The sequence below is a fragment of the Diabrotica virgifera genome, chromosome 10 (genome assembly GCF_917563875.1).
Source record: "Diabrotica virgifera virgifera chromosome 10, PGI_DIABVI_V3a".
Lineage (NCBI taxonomy): Eukaryota > Metazoa > Arthropoda > Insecta > Coleoptera > Chrysomelidae > Diabrotica > Diabrotica virgifera.
The window spans coordinates 14,419,819-14,440,146 of NC_065452.1; the positions used below are offsets into that span (position 1 = coordinate 14,419,819).

General features: G+C 32.9%; 1 protein-coding gene across 1 annotated transcript in view; it reads right to left on the reverse strand.

Moving 5' to 3' along the window:
* LOC114333918 (ceramide glucosyltransferase-B) overlaps positions 1–20,328 on the reverse strand; it is a 330,856-nt gene that overhangs the window by 287,825 nt on the left and 22,703 nt on the right. The window contains exon 3 of the mRNA XM_050641309.1: positions 5,074–5,278. Within this exon, the coding sequence (XP_050497266.1) occupies positions 5,074–5,278 (205 nt within the window). The remainder of the gene's footprint in view (positions 1–5,073; positions 5,279–20,328) is intronic.

Here is a 20,328-nt window from a genome sequence, read left to right on the forward strand (position 1 = left end):
AGAAAGAGGAACAACTAATGCATGTGGGAGAAATGAGAATGCTTAGATGGATGAGTGGAGTGACAAAAAAGAATAAAGTTAAAAATGAGTATATTAGGGGAAGTCTAGGTGTGGCACCAATTGATGTCAAACTGAGAGAGCCAAACACAGATACGACAGATAAAATCCTTCGAATAATCGATGTTAAGACTATGGGACAGAGCCAGAACTACAGATATACGACGGAGATGCAAGGTGGATAACATTTATAACTGGGTAGGAAACAGAAGAGTAGAATGGAATGACCACATAAGCCGAATGGCAACAAGTAGAGTAATAAGGACAACCAGAGACGGTTCCCCAATAGGAAGACAATCAGAGGAAAGACCACGAAAACGATGGAACGACAACTTACTTGAGGCACATTAAAAAACAGACAGAGTCATGTCTATACAAAAAGAAAAAGAAGAAGACAATTTCGTTAATGCCTTCGACGAATCAGTTTGCATTCCAAAAAGATATGACGCATAAACAGTCTAAAGCAGTGCTGATACTGTCTTCCCTTCATTATGACCAACAATGATCCAACCAAAACATTGATCAAGGAAATGGTGATAAGCGAAAATCAGATACAATCACATTTTCTAATTCTGCGAAAACTGGCGTCAATGTGGTTGAACTCTGTGCTACCTATGATCTATCTCGAAACTATAAATGTTGTGCTGGTCAGTGACAGTTTTATGAGGTCGTGAATGTAGATGTAATAAATAGTGTATAATTGTAATTATTTTTCGTGACAATACTAACTGGAAAACAAACTAGTGTTTTTTTAGAAAACTCGATCTGTCAGAGTTTGAAGTCATCTTCGCATGAGAAACAAGCTGATAATGGTTAGCAAACATCATTTCTATATTACTATATATTTATACAGGGTGTTTCATTAAAAATTGTCCATATCGTAACTTGAGAAACCTTAGCACAAAATACGAAGATTTAACCTAAAACACTTCTAGTGTTAAAAGATAGTTTTCCGCTGTTTTCAGAGGCCTGCTGTAGGGTATATACTTCTTTTTCGCCCCTTTTCCCCCTCACAATCTACGCCACTGTCGTAATAATCCTTTCAGCATGTTTTTTTGATTCCTCGTTACATGTTACGTAAATATCACCCTCTTGTCTCAATGCGATAAAGTAAGTAGTTTTCAAGTTATTTGCGTTTAAACATAATGGATTAAATAAGATTATGTATTTTAAACAAAATTCAATACGATTATGTGATTAAAATACATAATCTTATTGAATCCATTATCTTTAAACGCAAATAACTTGAAAACTACTTACTCTACCGCATTGAGACAAGAGAATAAAATTTAAAACGCAACGAAGAATCATCATCATCATTCTCTTTGCCTTATCCCTATGCGGGGTCGGCTTCCCTAATTGCATGTCTCCACACAATTCTATCTTGGGTCATATCAATGTTAATCCCCTTTACCAACATGTCCTGCCTTATCGCCTCCCCCCAGGTCTTCTTTGGTCTTCCTCTCCTACTCCTTCCAGGAATCTGCACTTCAGCTATTCTTCGTATTGGGTGATTAACGTCTCGACGTTGAACATGACCAAACCATCTTAACCTATGCTCTCTCATTTTGGCATCAATTGGTGCCACACCTAGACTTCCCCTAATATACTCATTTCTAATTTTATCCTTCTTTGTCACTCCACTCATCCATCTAAGCATTCTCATTTCCGTCACATGCATTCGTTGTTCCTCTTTCTTTTTCAATGCCCAACATTCAGTTCCGTGCATCATAGCCGGTCTTATGGCTGTTTTATAGAATTTTCCCTTCAGCTTCATTGGAATTTTTCTGTCACACAACACACCACTTTCCACTTCATCCATCCAGCCCTAATTCTACTGCATGCATCTCCATCTATTTCTCCATTACCCTGTAATACCGATCCTAGGTACTTAAAACTATTGCTTTTCACCATATAGTTTTGAAGATCTATGTCCGATCTGGTTTCTTGCCACTTTTTATATAATTTTCTCTTCTCTTTTATTTTTCCTTGTACTTCATTTGACCACCACCAAGTCTCTTTATCCTCAAACTTCTTTCCTGACGTTTTCCCAACTATTTCAATAGCCGTCTCTCTAATAATATTGGCCATTTTTCTCCAAATTGTGTTAGGGCTTCTTTCATGTTCCAACATATTTTTTCTACTATTCTTTCCCTGAATAGACCTTTCTTCTCATCTTTTAGCATCCACCACTTGATTTTTTGTGGTCCTCTCCGATATTAAACGAAGAATCGAAGAGCAACGAAGAATCAAACATGCTGAAATAATTATTACGACAGTGGCGTAGATTGTGAGGGGGAAAAAGGGGCGAAAAGGAAGTATATATCCCTACAGCACGCCTCTGGTAACAGCAGAAAACTATCTTTTAACACTAGTTAAAGTATCCTATGTGTAAACTGTTTGTCAAGTTTGAACAAAAAACATTGGAAGGTGTTAAAACAATGGGCTAAATCATTTTAGAATATTTGTAATAAAACACTCTGTATCTCGGTAATGAGGAATATTTTATTTAAGTGTTTTAGGTTAAATCTTCTTATTTTGTGCTAAGGTTTTTCCAGTTACTATATGGACAATTCTTAACGAAACACCCTGTATAGTAATATCACTATTTAGCATATATAAATGGGTATTCAAAATGAATGATACACTTTTTATTGCGACAATTTTCGATTTTGAGATCGGTTATATCGAATATGGTTCGAGATATCGAGCTGACAATATGATATTCGTATTCTACCTAAGCCTACTGAGGCTAAGCTACTTAAACTTTTGGACGAGGAAAACATTACCTACTTAACCACTTTCTTAACAAAATTTACAACGAAAGAAAAATACCAGATGATTGGTTGGAGTCACTGTTACAATTACATTGTCACAACATTACCAAAGAAAAGCAGGCCCACCAAATGCAGAGATTTTAGACTAATCAGTTTGTTGAGTCACGCACTTATACTTTTATGAATAAGTGCATGACTAATATACAGTATAATACAAATATTTGTAATAAATTAGGTATTTCGTAAGCCGGCGACTTCAAGGAAAAATCCCGAAACATGTCGGTTTTTACTTTTAAACCAGATACTGTCCAGAGTCTCCAGATACTCTCTTGACAAACGAAAACCGGAGATTCCTCAGCTAAGGGGGGTTGAAAAAAAATTTTTTTTTGCTTTTTGACCCATATGGACATATGCTCCATCAATAGGGTTTTTCATAAATATATATGATTATTGCAACATCTCAGCGGAAACTGCTCCTCATCATTGAAAATAAACTGCAGAGACTACCCCTATCCCTTGGAGAGCATGTTTTGACGATTTTCTCATTACCTATGCATTTTTTTTAAACAAAACTTATACAGAATTAAAAGACGACTATTTTCTCTACAAATAAGGTCCTATGCATTTTTTTCGTATAAGCAACCGTTACGGCACAGTGGCGCCGTAAACCTCAGAAATGCTTTGGCGGGCTTCAGTATGTTTTTTTTTTCATCACCTATACATTTTATGGATAACATACTTATGGAAAATAAAAGAACACACTGTCTGCTACACATTATGACCTATGCATATTTTATTTTCTCTGCACCCTAAAGCCACAGTGGTGGCGCAAAATCAATTTTTGATTATTTTCTTTATTAATTCTCCTTTTTTTGGGGTGGTTCCGGGGAAAATATGGGGGTGCATTATACAAATTTGTAAATAACACTAGGACATGGATAATCGCTGAAAGTTTTATTACTCTAGCATACGCGGTTCAGATGGTATAAAAAGGGGTTTTTTTTTAAATGTAACACCCTGTAATTAAAAAATGGGCAACTACCCTTAAATCAAACCTATACCAAAAAATCAGCCACTTATTTGTGATTAATCTCCCCAGAGTTTCCTCTTAATTTTCATTACAGTTAGGGAAAAAAATATTTTAAAAACATCTTTTTTAAAAATTTGTCGACTTTGGGGCGACAGCCCCGCTAAACGGTGGGTGATAGACATATGCTGTCGGAAAAAAAATAGTAGGAAATATAGTCCTCTTCATTTTACTATTAAGTAAATTTTTTACAAAACGTACAGGAAGGGCTACGTTTCGCAAAAGCCACAAATTACCCCCTTTAAAGGGATGAAAAGGGGGGTTCCGGGGAGAAATTTTTCAAGAAAAAGTTAGTCTCATAATAAGCACCCCTTGATATACCAGAAAAAAATAAAACCGGACTTTTGAGAGGTTCAACCTATGATTCTTACACTATACATTGATTACCGGATTGATAATCAGTAATCGTCAATTGTCAATTAGGTCTTGGCTTACTTAAAATTTTTGAAAAATTCAGACACCTAAAAGAATTTCCTCTGAAAAAAGAAAATATCTCGAAAACTGATAAATTTGGATATAGGGAATGTTATCTAAAAATTAAAGTACGGTAATGGTACTTTTCAATAGTGATATAAAATACAGGGTGTTCCATTTAAAATTACTGAGAAAATAATGTACTTGCGTTTTGACTCACCCTGTATTTGATATAAAGAAAATTAACAATGTCAATAATTTTTTAAAATTTTGACAATAAATAAAAAAAATATGGCATTAAAAAACCATTGCTATTGTGCTTATTTTTATTAATACAGGGAGTTAAACTTGTTACCGATTTTCATATAAAATTGGTTATAACTTTGTAAATACCCTATATAACATAACAAACCTTTATTTTTTGTGATGGAGAAGTTAAAAAGATTTCGAATATAAAATAAAATATAGGATGTTCTATTTAAAAAAACAAAAGTTTGGTCTGCCACTGTGTTATCGAATACCCTGTAGCATTCTAATTAATTTTGTAATGTGAAGCTCAAAGTTGGGTACAATTTTTGTTATTAGCTTTTATTGCTATCTACTACTATAGCGGATCTATTGAGGTTTACCCCACTAATCAATCACCCTGTAGACCTTTAACAATAACGTATTCGGGTTTAACAGTAGATTATTATAATACCTTAAGTTCTGACCATCAAGACTACAAAATAGACTTACTTCTTATACCACTATCCGATATGAGAATTAAATCATAACTAGACGCTTCGTATGCTTGGTTCATGTTATTAATTTTTGGATTGACACCAACATTTGAGCCGCCAATGAAAACTTCAGCTTGAACGTTGGGGTATTTTTTTAATAATGCGTTAACTACATCTATTGCTGGGTCTTTTGCATCTTCGACACAAAAAAGGATTTCGTACTGTAACAAAAATACAACTAATAGAAGAAAATATTTCTTAAAATGCACACCATCAATTTCAGTTAGAGTTTTACGATATTCGATAAAATCAACTATTTTTAATGGGAAACAAGCCACAATTTTACCAAAAATAATAACAAAAATAAAAAATATAAAAATATTGACATTATGTACTAATAATACCTATTTTCAACTAAATAATGAATTCTATAAACAAAATTTTGGTCTAGCAATGGGCTCTTCTTTATCTCCATTATTATCTCCATTATGCTGATATATTTATGGAGGATTTAGAAACTAATATCATTTCTAAACAAAATTTAAAACCCACAGTATGGTGGAGATATTTAGATGATGTGTTTTCAATATGGCCTCATAGATCAGAATTGTTGGATACATTCCTGAATATTATAAACGATCAAGAAGAGACAATAAAATTTACAATGGAAAAGAAATACAATAACACTTTGCCTTTCCTCGATGTTTTAGTCTCAAAGAAGGATACTGGATATGAGACTCAAGTATATAGAAAACCAACACATACCAACAGATATCTCAATTACAAATCAAATCACAACATCAACGTTAAAAAGGGAATCATTAAATCCTTATATGATAGAGCCAAAATTACTTGTTCTAACGAAAATTCATTTTTAGAAGAAAAACAATTGTTAACATCTGTTTTATTAAAAAATGATTATCCTTTATCGTTTATAAATAAGGAATTGTCAAGATTGTATCGAATGGAACAGAATAACTTAGAACGGGATCCTACAACATTCACAAGAAATAATACGAGGAAAATATCAATACCATATATAAAAGGACTATCCGAGAAACTTAAAACAATAGGAAATACATTCAACATTTCAACAACATTCAAAACAACAAACACATTGAGATCTATTCTATCTAAAACTAAACCTAACAATGAACAAGAAAGAAAAAAGAATTGCATTTATAAAATACCTTGTGAATGCGAACAATTTTATTTAGGTGAAACATCAAGACCATTAAACGTTAGAATAAGTGAACATCAGTCTTATATTAAAAATTTGATAGATCTCAAATATGTCAACACACATGGGATAATGAACATAGAGTTCAGTGGAGAGATTCAAGTATAGTCCTGAAAGAATCAGATAGTAAAAAGAGAAAAATCAAAGAAGCAGTTTATTTTAGTAGTAGTTTGTATTTTGACAACGAAACCCGAGTTGGGCTTCGAAACGTTAATAAAATCATTTTTGGTAAAATTGTGGCTTGTTTCCCATTAAAAATAGTTGATTGTAAAAATGCCACAAGGAAATAGCTTCAAAACAATATTCGATAAAAATATCGATATTATATTGATATCGTATACCTACATATTTTAGTAATTATACTGTTATTAGTTGTCGTTATGTTTATAATACGGGGCCCACAAAAATTGTGGCGGGGAGGCCCCCCAATCTTCAGCTACGCCACTGGTTCGCATAGTGGTTGCCTTTATAAAGAGTTAAAAATAAATAAGTACAATCGTCAGAGATGAAAATGCCACAGAATCTCTAAAAATCACGAGAACAAGCAGATGCTAAGAATGTCAATTTTTGGATTCCAAAAAAGATGCAAAAAAGTTTGCCACTCCTACCCTCGGGTTTCCTCCTAAAACCCCCTTCTACCCTAAAAAAGAATGCAGCTTTTGTATGCAATTTTTGCATTTTGCTGCAAATGAAGTCCTTGTCTATAAAGCTGTTAAATAAATAAATGTTGCGCGATTTTTGCCATTTTTTACGATTCTTATGAGATCAATAAAATTTATCGCTTCCATTGACCGGTCGCTATGGAATTTCCGTTGTTAGAACCTATCTTCAAACGAAACACGAAATTTCGATTTTGAGTTTTAGCAGCAAATATTAGGCATTTGAAATATGCCAAAAAAATCTAAATTTAAACTTTCACGTTACAAATGACCTCACGTCGACGTCACCGGAAATCACGGGCGTAGCCAGGGGGGTTTTGGGCATTCAAACCCCCCCCCCCCCCCGAAAAGTTAAGATATTAACATCTTTCAAATTTTTATTATGAATATAAATAAAGGTTATTTTATTTAGTTTTAGTCGTTTTATTTTTTGAACCCCCTCCGAAACTAAAACCTACCGGAAATGCTTCCACAAAGAAGGCATTCAGCCTTGTGATGTATCACCAAAGTTATTTTGAACGTTTTGCGTTATGTTAAAATAACTGACAGATAACTGTCTTGATAACTTTTAACGTAAATTCCGTCTTATCTCACCGATACGGAGTGAGTTATTTCCCAGAAGTTAAAAAGGAAGTAAGTATTGTTTTGTCTAACAACGAGAACCTTATGTAGAAATAGTACAGGTTGGAGCGAGAAAGAGAATGATGTACCACAACATACACCATAAAAGTAGGTTAAATAGGACAATAAAATCCCTGGATGCAGACTTTGTTATTTCGGTATTGGATTTATAAATATCACAAGGAAAAAATTTCTGTACTGGCTGTATACCATAAATCACAAAAAATAAAAACCTAGTTTTGTAAAAGATATATGTATTTAAAATCCCTAAAAAGGGCTGTATCACAAAACGTTTTCGGAATCAATATTCCATCATCAGTGTTATCACAGGTTTAGATGCTTTAAGCCACCAAAAATGTACGGGTAAAAACCCTTAAATTGATTTTAAACAGTTGGGGTTACATTATATTATCTGATTTTGAAAGATGTTTAAAATATTTCCAGATTAACCCCTGGCATCACATGACATCAACCATATTGGTTGGAAAAGGCAGAGTTTAGTTGACAACTGTTTGGTGGCAGAGTTTAGGTGACAAGTGATACAGCCCTTTTTAGGGATTTTAAATACATATAGCTTTTACAAAATAAGGTTTTTATTTTTTATGGATTTGTTTTTACAGCCATGTTTTGTCTAAGCGAAAAAATGAAAAGTTGCAGACAATCTGGCTATGACCAAATGAAAATTACTGCAAATGAAATTGCAGAAAATCTTGATATAAGTTCATATCTTGATTTAAGTTGATATCTTGATTTAAGTTGATTACGAAAAGTTTGGAAACAGTGGAAGATAAATTTGAAATTAATTTTTTCATCTATATTTTAGACATCGTCTTAATGCTTTGATTGATCGATTTTTGCTTCTAGAAACTCATAAAAATTTAAATGTTTGATAGATTTTATTATAGTTTTAAATTGAGGGAACACTAGAAAAATGTTGTATGAATCTTCATTCAATACTTTCAATAGAAAAAGAAAAAGAATCGGATATAGATTCAAATGATCTTCTAGAAGAATTTCATGATATATGTATGCCAAATGATACCATACTCCATGAAATCTTTGGAAGTTATGAACTATGTACTTGTGCCAAAATAACGTTTATACCTAAATGTAGTTGTATCACTAAGAATTTAATTAACACTCCCTGTCTCGGTAGCTAGTGGGGAAAGAAGTTTTTCAAAATTAAAAATTAATAAAATCTTTTTACGAAGATCCATAAGACAAACAAAACTAAAAAATGTAGCACTCATTTCAATAGAGTTCTCAGTAGCTGCTACTTTAGACTATGACTACACCAATCTGATTGATGAGTTTGCCAAAATTAAAGTCAGAAGGGTAAAATTGAAATTTTTGTAAATGTTGTTTTTTGTTCATTTGTTCATTTGCTCAAAAAGTTTTGGTTCATTTTGTGTTTTATTTAATAAAAATAAAAGTTAAGTTTCAATAATATTTAAGGGCGTATGCGCAACATTTCGGCTCCAATGCTTTTTAGATGCATTCATTTTTTTTCGAATCCTGAGAAAACCAATAAATATTTTTGAAAAATTTAAACGCAGAATTAAAGATTACATTATTACCGAGGGCCGAAAGTCCCTTAGAATAAACAAAAAGTTTTTTTTAATCAGATGTTTGAAATTAAAAATCACACGTAATTTTCACACAATTTTCTTTTTTTTTGTCACCCCTGTAACTTATTAAAATAAACATTATAGAAGTTTTCAGGTACTTTCGGTCCCCGGTAATAATGTAATCTTTCATTCTGCGTTTAAATTTTTCAAATTAGTTTTCTCAGGATTTGAAAAAAATGAATGGCATTTAAAAAGCATTGAAGCCGAAATTTTGCGCCTATCCACTTTAGAGGCGGCATTTCGAAGACGATTTTGTTTATTTTCGTGCTAATATCGGTGAAATAAGACACAAGTTTTAAGAAAAATTAACATTTAATTATGATTTTGCATGCATTTCAGCCTATATTACATTAACCAAAAATAGAAATTTAAATAAAATAATATTAATGCAAAAAAATTAGGAATTTCAAAGTTACAACACTTTTGCACGGAAAAAATTGTTACATCACTACACATTTAGTATTAGAATTTCAAAGTTACAACAGTATTGCACGGAGAAAATTGTAAAAAGTGTAGACACATTTACTTTTACAGTAAAACCTGTGTTACCGGCCACCTGCCAACATCGGCCACCTGTAATAACGGCCAGTTTAAAAATTCCCCAATCCAATTATGTATATCTTGACTACAAAAACTGGCAATACCGGCCACCTTTCTATATCGGCCAATAGTTCTTTCATTTTTAGTGGCCGTTGCTGACAGGTTTTACCGTAGTTGTTGTCCTCTTCTCGTACATCATCTTGTGCCAAAATATTTTTATAAAAACTATGGTGGGCTTCTGGTATCATACCCGAATGGCATAAGTATACCAAATCTTTCTTTTTGGCCATTTGAATTTTTGGCTGTTCTTTGGCAAGTTTTCTGAGAATAGATATTTTTGACCTCTCAGTATTGTCAATACACAAGTTTTAAGATAACTGTTTTTCCTTTCATGAGAAAAAATACTTTTTGGTCGTAAATAATTAGTCTTAATTTATGTGGTTTTAATCCAATCTTACAAATAAATGGTCAAACGACATCGCACACATCTTATGGAACATAAATATAATATCACACAAAGGACATAAAATTTACATGAATAGATTGGTATCGAAAATCTTTGTTTATTGTCTCAGCCGTTAATGGATTACGTAGACGCGCTGTATATTAAAATTAAACACCACAGATATAGATATTAAAATAACAAATATCTTACTTTTTTCATTGCTTGTTGCAGTGTTCCGTGCAAAACTGTTGTAACTCTGTTACATTAGAGTTACAACAGTTTTGCACGGAACTTTTGTTCAAAAACGCAAAATAGTTAAACTGTTGTTGTTGTAATATTTAGCCCATTAAGCATTTGAAACTTACTAAAGTTTTACAGGGGATAGATATGCATGTTTACAATCGAATTCCATGATTACTTCATTTTCATAAAATTTTGAGTTACTGCAGTCTTGCACTGAGGGTGCGATATATTATACATTTTAAAGTAGAAGACTTTAAAATGATATTGCCAATATTTATGAGTTGCGTTCCTGGGACGACTTTACTGAAATATAGTTCATTCGATTACATGAAATATCAATATTGAGAAAAAATATCATTTTAAAGTCTTCTACTTTAAAATGTATAATATAATATATGTCTGAATTGCCGATATAAATGAGTCAGATTAAATAAATTATTAGAAGAATGATTTATTAAGCAGCATTTTTGTTTAATTCATTAATATTTTTTGTATTTTGACAACGGCGTCCGATTTGGACGTCGAAACGTTAATAAAATCGTTTTTTTTAGTAAAATTGTGGCTTATTTCCCATCAAAACGGAGTTAATTATAAAAAATGCCACAAGAAAATAGCTTCAGAACAACATTATTTCTAAAAAGAACGCAAAAGATGAACCTAAACCTTACAAATCCTTACATAACTACAAAGTTATCTCGTAACTCCACGTATAACGCGTTATAAAATGACAGTTGATACATCAGATAACTCAAGAAGTAACGCAAGTAAAGTCTGGCCAACTATCTAAGAGAATCATTAATATTCAGCTGAGCGTGATGCTATTGTCAGAATTGAGAAATTCCATTAACGATGGATCTATGGTTTGTTCAACAGTAAATGGTTTGAGTTCAATTAGTGCGGTCGTAAATATTATTAAATTTATCTGGTCTGGCCCATTGTTAAGACCCACGCGGAGCGATAAGTCACCGAGGTAGACAGAGTTGGTCTTTTGCAATTAACACTGACTAGACGGTACTCCCATAATAAAGCCTAAAATAAATATTACCTGAAACCGGGCCTTTTATACTATTATCGGTTAATCCGGGCTGTTTATAGTAGTAACTAATTGAACTTAACCATTTACTGTTTAACATACCATACCTGTTTTATAAAATTAAACCTTTGTTTATACAGGGTTTCCAGAAGGGCATAGGTAAATTGAGTCCCATATACCTGAATTAAGAAGGGTCAAAATATTTAGATGGTCGAATTGAGTCCCGGGCATTGTAATCCTTCTAATTACCTTTTAATAGCTTTCTAATTTGTAAGTACTTTCTAATTTGTACTTAAGCATATTTAGAAATATTGTTATTACCTGGAATAACAATAGAGGAATGAAATGATTTTATTGGTTATGCATTTATGGTAATCAAATATAAAAAAGCAATATCCTACAAAATATTTAGTATGGTGCGATCTATCTGTATACGATACGGTGTTAAGTTGATTGCCAAAATGAGTTCAGTCAAAATTATTTTTAGTGAAAAAGAAAAACAATTGACTATGTTAAATGGCTTCAAATATCGTTTTCACAAATCTTTAAAGAATAACGACAAGCGTTGGATGTGTTGTGCGCAGACGAGAGAAAAATGTAAAGCATTTTTAAAAACCCAAGGTGACAACGTAGTGACGGAAATTCGGGATGAACACAACCATAGCGAATTAAACGAAGATGCACTTAACTGTCAAATGTTAAGTAACTCCTTAAAACGAAAGGCCGTAGAAGACATCGGTGAAAGACCTACGAAAATTTTGCAAAAGGAATTACGAAATGGAGATATTAGTACCTTGACTACCAAAGACGTGGCATTGGTTCGAAAAAATATGTATAACGCCCGACGATCTCTTCTGTCTAAATTACCAAAAAGTATGGAGGAAATTCATGATATATTAAAAACATTTCCAGTGAAAACCAACAAAAACGAGGATTTTCTAATGGTGAACGACATAGAAAACCAAATTATTATGTTTTCCTGTAGCAGCAATTTAGAATTTTTAGCAGATTTGGACACCATTTATATAGATGGAACTTTTGAATATTGCCCAAGGTTTTTTAAGCAAATGTTCTCCATCCATGGTCTAAAAGAAGATATACCTTTGGTTTTCTTCTTATTGCCAAATAAACAAAAACATACATATACACTGGCACTTAAACAGAACAAGTTGAGAAATGCAATAAAAAACTCGCTTTAAGAACGGTATTTGCAGATTTTGAAGAAGCAATTCAGCAAAGTGTCACTGAAGTTTGGACTAATGTTTCATTGAAGGGCTGCCGATTCCATTTAGGACAATCCTGGTAAGTAGTCATGTTTGAATCCTTTTTTGAATGATGATGATGTGTATGTGTGCTTTTTGTTTTTTGGTTTTTTTTGTACTGATTTCCCATATGCCACGCTGTTGTAATTTTCCTGGTCCTGATAAGTAGTCATATTTGACATATTTGAATCTTTTTTTTTTGATGATGATGATGATGATGTGTATGTAAACTTTTTGGTTTTTGGTGTTTTTTACTGATTTCCCATATGCACGTTGTTGTAATTTTCCTGGTCCTGATAAGTAGTCATATTTAACATACGAGTATTTGAATTGTATTTTTGATGATGATGATGTGTATATACGCTTTTTGTTTTCCGGTGTTTTTTACTTATTTTCCATATGTCATACTGTTGTAATTCTAATGATGTTTTTTTCTTTTTTCAGGTGGCGCAAAATTCAGGCACTAGATTTAACATCCTTATACAAAGACAAAGAGAGTGATGTAGGAAAATATTTAACATACTGCTTTGGAATGCCATTTTTCAACCCAGAAGATGTAGGAGATTGCTTTGTTGAAGCTTTATCATCAATACAGCCACAAAATCATAGAATAGTAGAATTTGCGGACTATCTGGTCGATAATTATGTCTCAGAATCGGCTAAGTTTCCGCCAGAAATATGGGCGGAGATGTCAAGCAGTTTACAAAGGACGACGAACGCATGTGATAGTTTTCATTCCAGGTTTAACTCGTCATTTTATTTTGCTCATCCTCATATTTTTCAATTTTTAACAGTTTTAATAGACTTTCAAAGTGAAACGTATGTTAAAATATTAGAAGTGTACAAAAAAAGTAAAAAAAAATTATTCTGCACAAACCCTTACATCAAAAAAATTTGTAGATGAACAAATTTTAAAATTAAATAATAGATTAATATCAGAATTTGATTACCACAAAAGTGTAGGTGAAAAATTTAGAATAGTTAAATAAATGAATTAGCATGTAAGTAGAAGTAGCTTATATTGCTTTTTGTAAATATTGTAGGTATACATTTTTGTAATAAAATTATATGCTCTAAAATAAATTATTGTTTTCTAATTCCTAGAAATCATTACGTACACCGACTAAGCCACAGGTAGACACGGGGCTCAATTTACCCATCTTCGGGACTCAACTCGGCTATTATAAATACGGATTATAAACTCTGGGACTCAACTAGGTTACTCCGTTCCAAAAAGTCTACCGACAAACGAAAACAGGAGATTCCCCAGATAATTTTAAGACAATTTAACCCAGTTCACATAGTCCGAAAATGCTTCCTTTCTGATGGAGCTAGAGCTATTTGAAGATGGCGTCTTATAATTAGTTTTTCTTAAATACCTCCAGAACGCTTCTATTTAGAAAAAAGAAAATTGGTACGCGTATTTATCTTCTAGAGATAAATCGATTCAATCTATTACGAATTTATAGTACCGGTCATAGGCGTTCGTTTTGGGTGGGGCAACGGGTATTTTGTCGCATAACTTTTTTGTCTTTAATTTTTAAGCATTTTTGACTAAGGATTATTCAATGTCAGGTATTCTAGTACTAAAAGGTACTCTTGCTTTAAGTCGATAGGGTACACCGTTTTCTAGAAAAATCGATTTGAAAATTTTTCGTTTTTTGAATTTCAAAAAAAAATTCGAAAAAAAAAATTTAGAAAAACGAAAACTGGTACGTTTATTTATATTTCAGAGATGAATCGATTTCATTAATTGCAAATTTCTAATACCGGTCATATGCGTCCGTTTTGGGTAGGTCAACGGTTATTTTATCGCATAACTTTTTGTCTTTAATTTTTAAGCATTTTTGAGACTAGATTATTAAATTATGAGGTATTCTACTATTAAAAATTACTCTTGCTTTAAGTTGGTAAATACACCGTTTCCTTTTGAAAATTGTTTTCAATTTTTTTTTTCAAATTCAGGAAACGAAATACTTTCAAATCGATTTTTCTACAAAACGGTGTGTCCTACCGACTTAAAGCAAGAGTACCTTTTAATACTAGAATATCGCACAATTTATTAATACAGAGTCAAAAATGCTTAAAAGTTAAATGCAAAAAAGTTATACGATAAAATAACCGTTGCCCTATCCAAAACGGACACCTATGAGAAATTCGCAATTGATGGAATTGATTAATCTCTGGTAGATAAATACGCGTGCCAATTTTAGTAGTGGAGGTATTTAAGAAAAACTAATTACAAGACGCCATCTTCAAAGAGCTCTAGCTCCCTTAGGAAGCATTTTCGGACTAGACGAATTTAGTTAAATTGTCTTAAAGTTATCTGAGAAATCTCCAGTCTTTGTTTGTCGGTAGAGTTTCTGAACACCCTGTATAATTTCACAACTCGGACAATGGCACCCCGCTCAGCAGAACGATATACAGGGTGTTTCATTGGGAAAGTAACATACTTTAACTGTAGAAAGAGGACATTTAGGCGGTCTCAAAAATACCATACTTAATGGGTCTTACTCCATTAATAACAAAGATACTGGGTGTTTTATCTATTCTGCCATTTTTTTATTTGGTTCATAACTTTTTAACCACACCGTATATTAATTTTATATTTGGCACACAAATATCCTTTACGGTTTACAATAAATTAATTTATCTACAATAGTAAAAAATCCAGGCTCGGATTAAAAAATATTGGAAAAATGTTCCGACCCAAAAACAACACCCTGTACATTAAATTTTTTTAAAATGGATTTTTCAGTTGAAAAGAGGATGAAAAACTAAATTTAGAGGTATACTTCGAATTTTCGGCAAAATGATTTTTCTGGTCAAATTTTGAATTTGAATTCTGAAATTATGTGAATTTCGAGAGCTCTAAGTAAAAAAATTTGAAATACAGCTTACAACTTGTCAACCGCACTGTATATTTATTTTATATTTAACACGCCAATATTCTTTTAGGTGTAAAATCAATTATTTTATTTACAATTAAAAAAATCCAGGTCCGGATTAAAAAATATTGTAAAAATGTTTCGACCCAAAAAAACACTCTGTATATTAAATTTTTTTAAAATGGATTTTGCATTTGAAAAGAACATGAAAAACTAAATTTAGTGGTATACTTTGAATTTTCGGCAAAATGATTTTTCTGATAAAATTTTGAATTTGAATTCTGAAATTATGTCAATTGCGAGAGCTCTAAGTAGAAAAAATTAAAATGCGACTAAATTTTAATTAATACCATTCTTTAATTAAATTGGTAAAATGTTAAAACATTTCAGTGTGTTTTATTATGTGTGACAAATAGGTTATGGCGAATATTCATCTTTAAATAATGAATAAAGAGTCAATAAAGAATACATCACTTTAATAAACAAAGTATCTAAAAATTATACAAAATTACCACCATCAAAAATTATTGTTATGAGTCAAAATGTTAATATTTTACCAATTTAGATTAAATAATGGTAGTAATTAAAATTAAGTCATATTTTAATTTTTTTTTACTTTGGGCTTCGCAATTCACATAATTTCAACATTCAAATTCAAAATTTTACCGGAAAAATTATTTTGCCGAAAATTCAAAATATACCACTAAATTTAGTTTTTTATCCTCTTTTCAAATGCCAAATCCATTTTAAAAAACTTAATATACAGGGTGTTTTTTTGGGTCGGAACATTTATACAATATTTTTTAATCCGGACCTGGATTTTTTATAATTGTAAATGAATTAATTGATTGGACACCTAAAAGAATATTCGCGTGTTAAATATAAAATAAATATACAGTGCGGTTGACAAGTTGTAAGCTGTATTTCAATTTTTTTCTACTTAGAGCTCTCGAAATTCACATAATTTCAGAATTCAAATTCAAAATTTGACCAGAAAAATCATTTTGCCAAAAATTCAAAGTATATCACTAAATTTAGTTTTTCATCCTCTTTTCAACTGAAAAATCCATTTTAAAAAAATTGAATTTACGGGGTGTTGTTTTTGGGTCGGAATATTTTTCCAATATTTTTTAATCCGGACCTGGATTTTTTACAATTGTAAATTAATTAATTTATTTTACACCTTAAACAATATTTTCTTGCCAAATATAGGATAAATATACAGTGTGGTTAAAAAGATATGAACCAATTAAGAAAATGGCAAAATAGATAAAACACTCAGTATCTTTATTATTAATGGAGTAACACCCATTAAGTATGGTATTTTTGAGACCGCCTAAGTGTCCTCTTTCTACAGTTAACGTATGCTACTTTCCCAATGAAACACCCTGTATAAAAAAGTCATTAATACTCAGCTCAGCGGGGTGCTATTCTTCGAGGTGTGAAATTCTATCAACAAGTGATTTACCTGTTTTATGGAATGTTCTCTTGTTTATTTAAGTACACATTTCCATCAATAGTACCCCGCTGAGCTGAATATGAATGACTCTCTTAGTTTGCTAGCACCATTAAGTAGTTAAGTTAAATAGTTTTAAAGTTAAGTAGTTTTAAATAGTTTAAAGCGTTCATTAATTTAACAGCTTTATAGAAACCGACTTCATTTGCGACAAAATTCAAAAATTGCATATGAAAGATGCACTCTTCAATTTTAAACGCATTTTGATTTGTGTTAATAGGGCACTCTGATCAATGATATCGAATTTTTAAGGTTCGTGAAGTTAGCCCGAAAAAGTCGGGAAAAAAATGTGATCGATGCCATTCGATTGTCCATTGATTGTCCACGTTTGTCCACCATGTTATTTCGTTAGTCCACCCATCAATTTTATTTTATAAACAAAAATTTTTTTTTCGGGCCAACTTCACAAATCTACAAATTTTCGAGAATTTAAAAAACTCTTGCAATATTGTTTGTCCATGTTTGTCCACCACATAATTTTTTTTGTCCACCCGCTGATATTTTTAAAATAATTTTTTTTTATATAATATATTGCTTACGGATAATAGGACAGTACCGCCGAAAAAGTACTTCAGACATTAGAATGAATGTTTATGCGGGAGCAGAATCTCAACTACCCATTTGTCCACAACCTCGCAGCGTTTGTCCAACCCCTTAAAGTGCAAAACAGCCCCCTTGAAGACTTTAATTTATTTTTTTTTTTAATTCTCAACCCGGTTTAAAATCACGTCCGCTTAAAAATGCATTTAAACGTTATTTCAGGTTCAGAATCCCAACTACCCGTTTGTCCACTTCTTCGCCGCGTTTGTCCAACCCCTTAAAGTGCGAAACGACCCCCCTGAAGATTGTAATTATTTTTTTTTAATTCTCAATTCGGGCTAACTTCATGTCCGCTTAAATGTGTATTTAAACGTTAATTCGGGGGCAGAATCCCAACTACACGTTTGTCCACCCCTTCGCAGCGTTTGTCCAACCCCTTAAAGTGCGAAATGACCCCCACGCAGATTGTAGTTATTTTTTTTATTTCTCAATTCGGGCTAACTTCACGTCCGCTTAAAAACACATTTACATGTTATTTCAGGTTCAGAATCCCAACTATCCGTTTGTCCACTCCTTCGCAGCATTTGTCCAACCCCTTAAAGTGCGAAACCACCCTTCCTGTTATTTGTAATTATTTTTTTTATTTCTTAATTCGGGCTAACTTCACGTCCGCTTAAATGCGTATTTAAACGTTAATTCGGGTGCAGAATCACAACTACCCGTTTGTCCAACCCTTCACAGCGTTTGTCCAACCCCTTAAAGTGCGAAACCACCCCTTGTTAATTGTAATTATTTTTTTATTTCTTAATTCGGGCTAACTTCGCGTCCGCTTAAATGCGTATTTTAACGTTAATTCGGAGGCAGAATCCCAACTACACGTTTGTCCACCCCTTCACAGCGTTTGTCCAACCGCTTAAAGTGCGAAACGACCCCCCTAGAGATTGGAATTCTTCTTTTATTTCTTAATTCGGGCTAAATTCACGTCCGCTTAAATGCGTATTTAAACGTTAATTCGGGGGCAGAATCCCAACTATACGTTTGTCCACCCCTTCACACCGTTTGTCCAACCCCTTAAAGTGCGAACCGACCGCCCTGGAGATTGTAATTATTTTTTTATTTCTTAATTCGGGCCAACTTCACGTCCGCTTAAATGCGTATTTTAACGTTAATTCGGAGGCAGAATCCCAACTACACGTTTGTCCACCCCTTCACAGCGTTTGTCCAACCGCTTAAAGTGCGAAACGACCCCCCTAGAGATTGGAATTCTTCTTTTATTTCTTAATTCGGGCTAAATTCACGTCCGCTTAAATGCGTATTTAAACGTTAATTCGTGGACAGAGTCCCAACTACACGTTTGTAGTTACCGAATTAAGAAATAAAAAAAATAATTACAAATAACAGGGGAGTGGTTTCGCACTTTAAGGGGTTGGACAAACGCTGCGAAGGAGTGGACAAACGGATAGTTGGGATTCTGAACCTGAAATAACATGTAAATGTGTTTTTAAGCGGACGTGAAGTTAGCCCGAATTGAGAAATAAAAAAAAATAACTACAATCTGCGTGGGGGTCGTTTCGCACTTTAAGGGATTGGACAAACGCTGCGAAGGGGTGGACAAACGTGTAGTTGGGATTCTGTCCCCGAATTAACGTTTAAATACGCATTTAGGCGGACGTGAAGTTAGCCCGAATTGAGAATTAAAAAAAATAATTACAATCTCCAGGGGGGTCGTTTAGCACTTTAAGGGGTTGGACAAACGCGGCGAAGGAGTGGACAAACGGGTAGTTGGGATTCTGAACCTGAAATAACGTTTAAATGCGTTCTTAAGCGGACGTGAATTTGGCCAGGTTGAGAATTAAAAAAAATAGATTAAAGTCTTTAAGGGGGGTTGTTTTGCACTTTATGGGGTTGGACAAACGCTGCGAGGGTGTGGACAAATGGGTAGTTGAGATTCTGCTCCCGCATAAACATTCATTCTAATGTCTGAAGTACTTTTTCGGCGGTATTGTCCTATTATCCGTAAGCAATATATTATATATAAAAAAAAATTATTATAAAAATATCAGTGGGTGGACAAAAAAAATTACGTGGTGGACAAACATGGACAAACGATGGACAAACAATATAGCAAGAGTTTTTTTAAATTTTCGAAAATTTGTGGATTTGTGAAGTTAGCCCGAAAAAAAATTTTTGTTTATAAAAAAAAATTAATGGGTGGACTAACGAAATAACATGGTGGACAAACGTGGACAATCAATGGACAATCGAATGGCATCGATCACATTTTTTCCCGACTTTTTCGGGCTAAGTTCACGGACCTGAATTTTTACCGTCGAGTTGATACAAATTTTATTTAAAAAACCGATTTTGCGCGCGTTACTGACATTAAAAATCCACGGTCGCTTCAAGCGTTGTTTATGAGAGAAAGGTTAATTTTACACAAAAAGTGCTAATAAGCATTTATGTTCAAAATTGTCTCAGCTACATTTCTTGTTTGAAACATTTTTTTCTAGGGCGTACTACAGGGCCGCCGAGAGGGCGGTACAGCCGGTACATTTTACCGGGGCCCGGCGGCGAATTTACAAAACCTATACTATTTCAGTCATGGGGGGCGACTGAATTCGAGTAGGTTTTGTATGCAAAATATTAGTTACATATC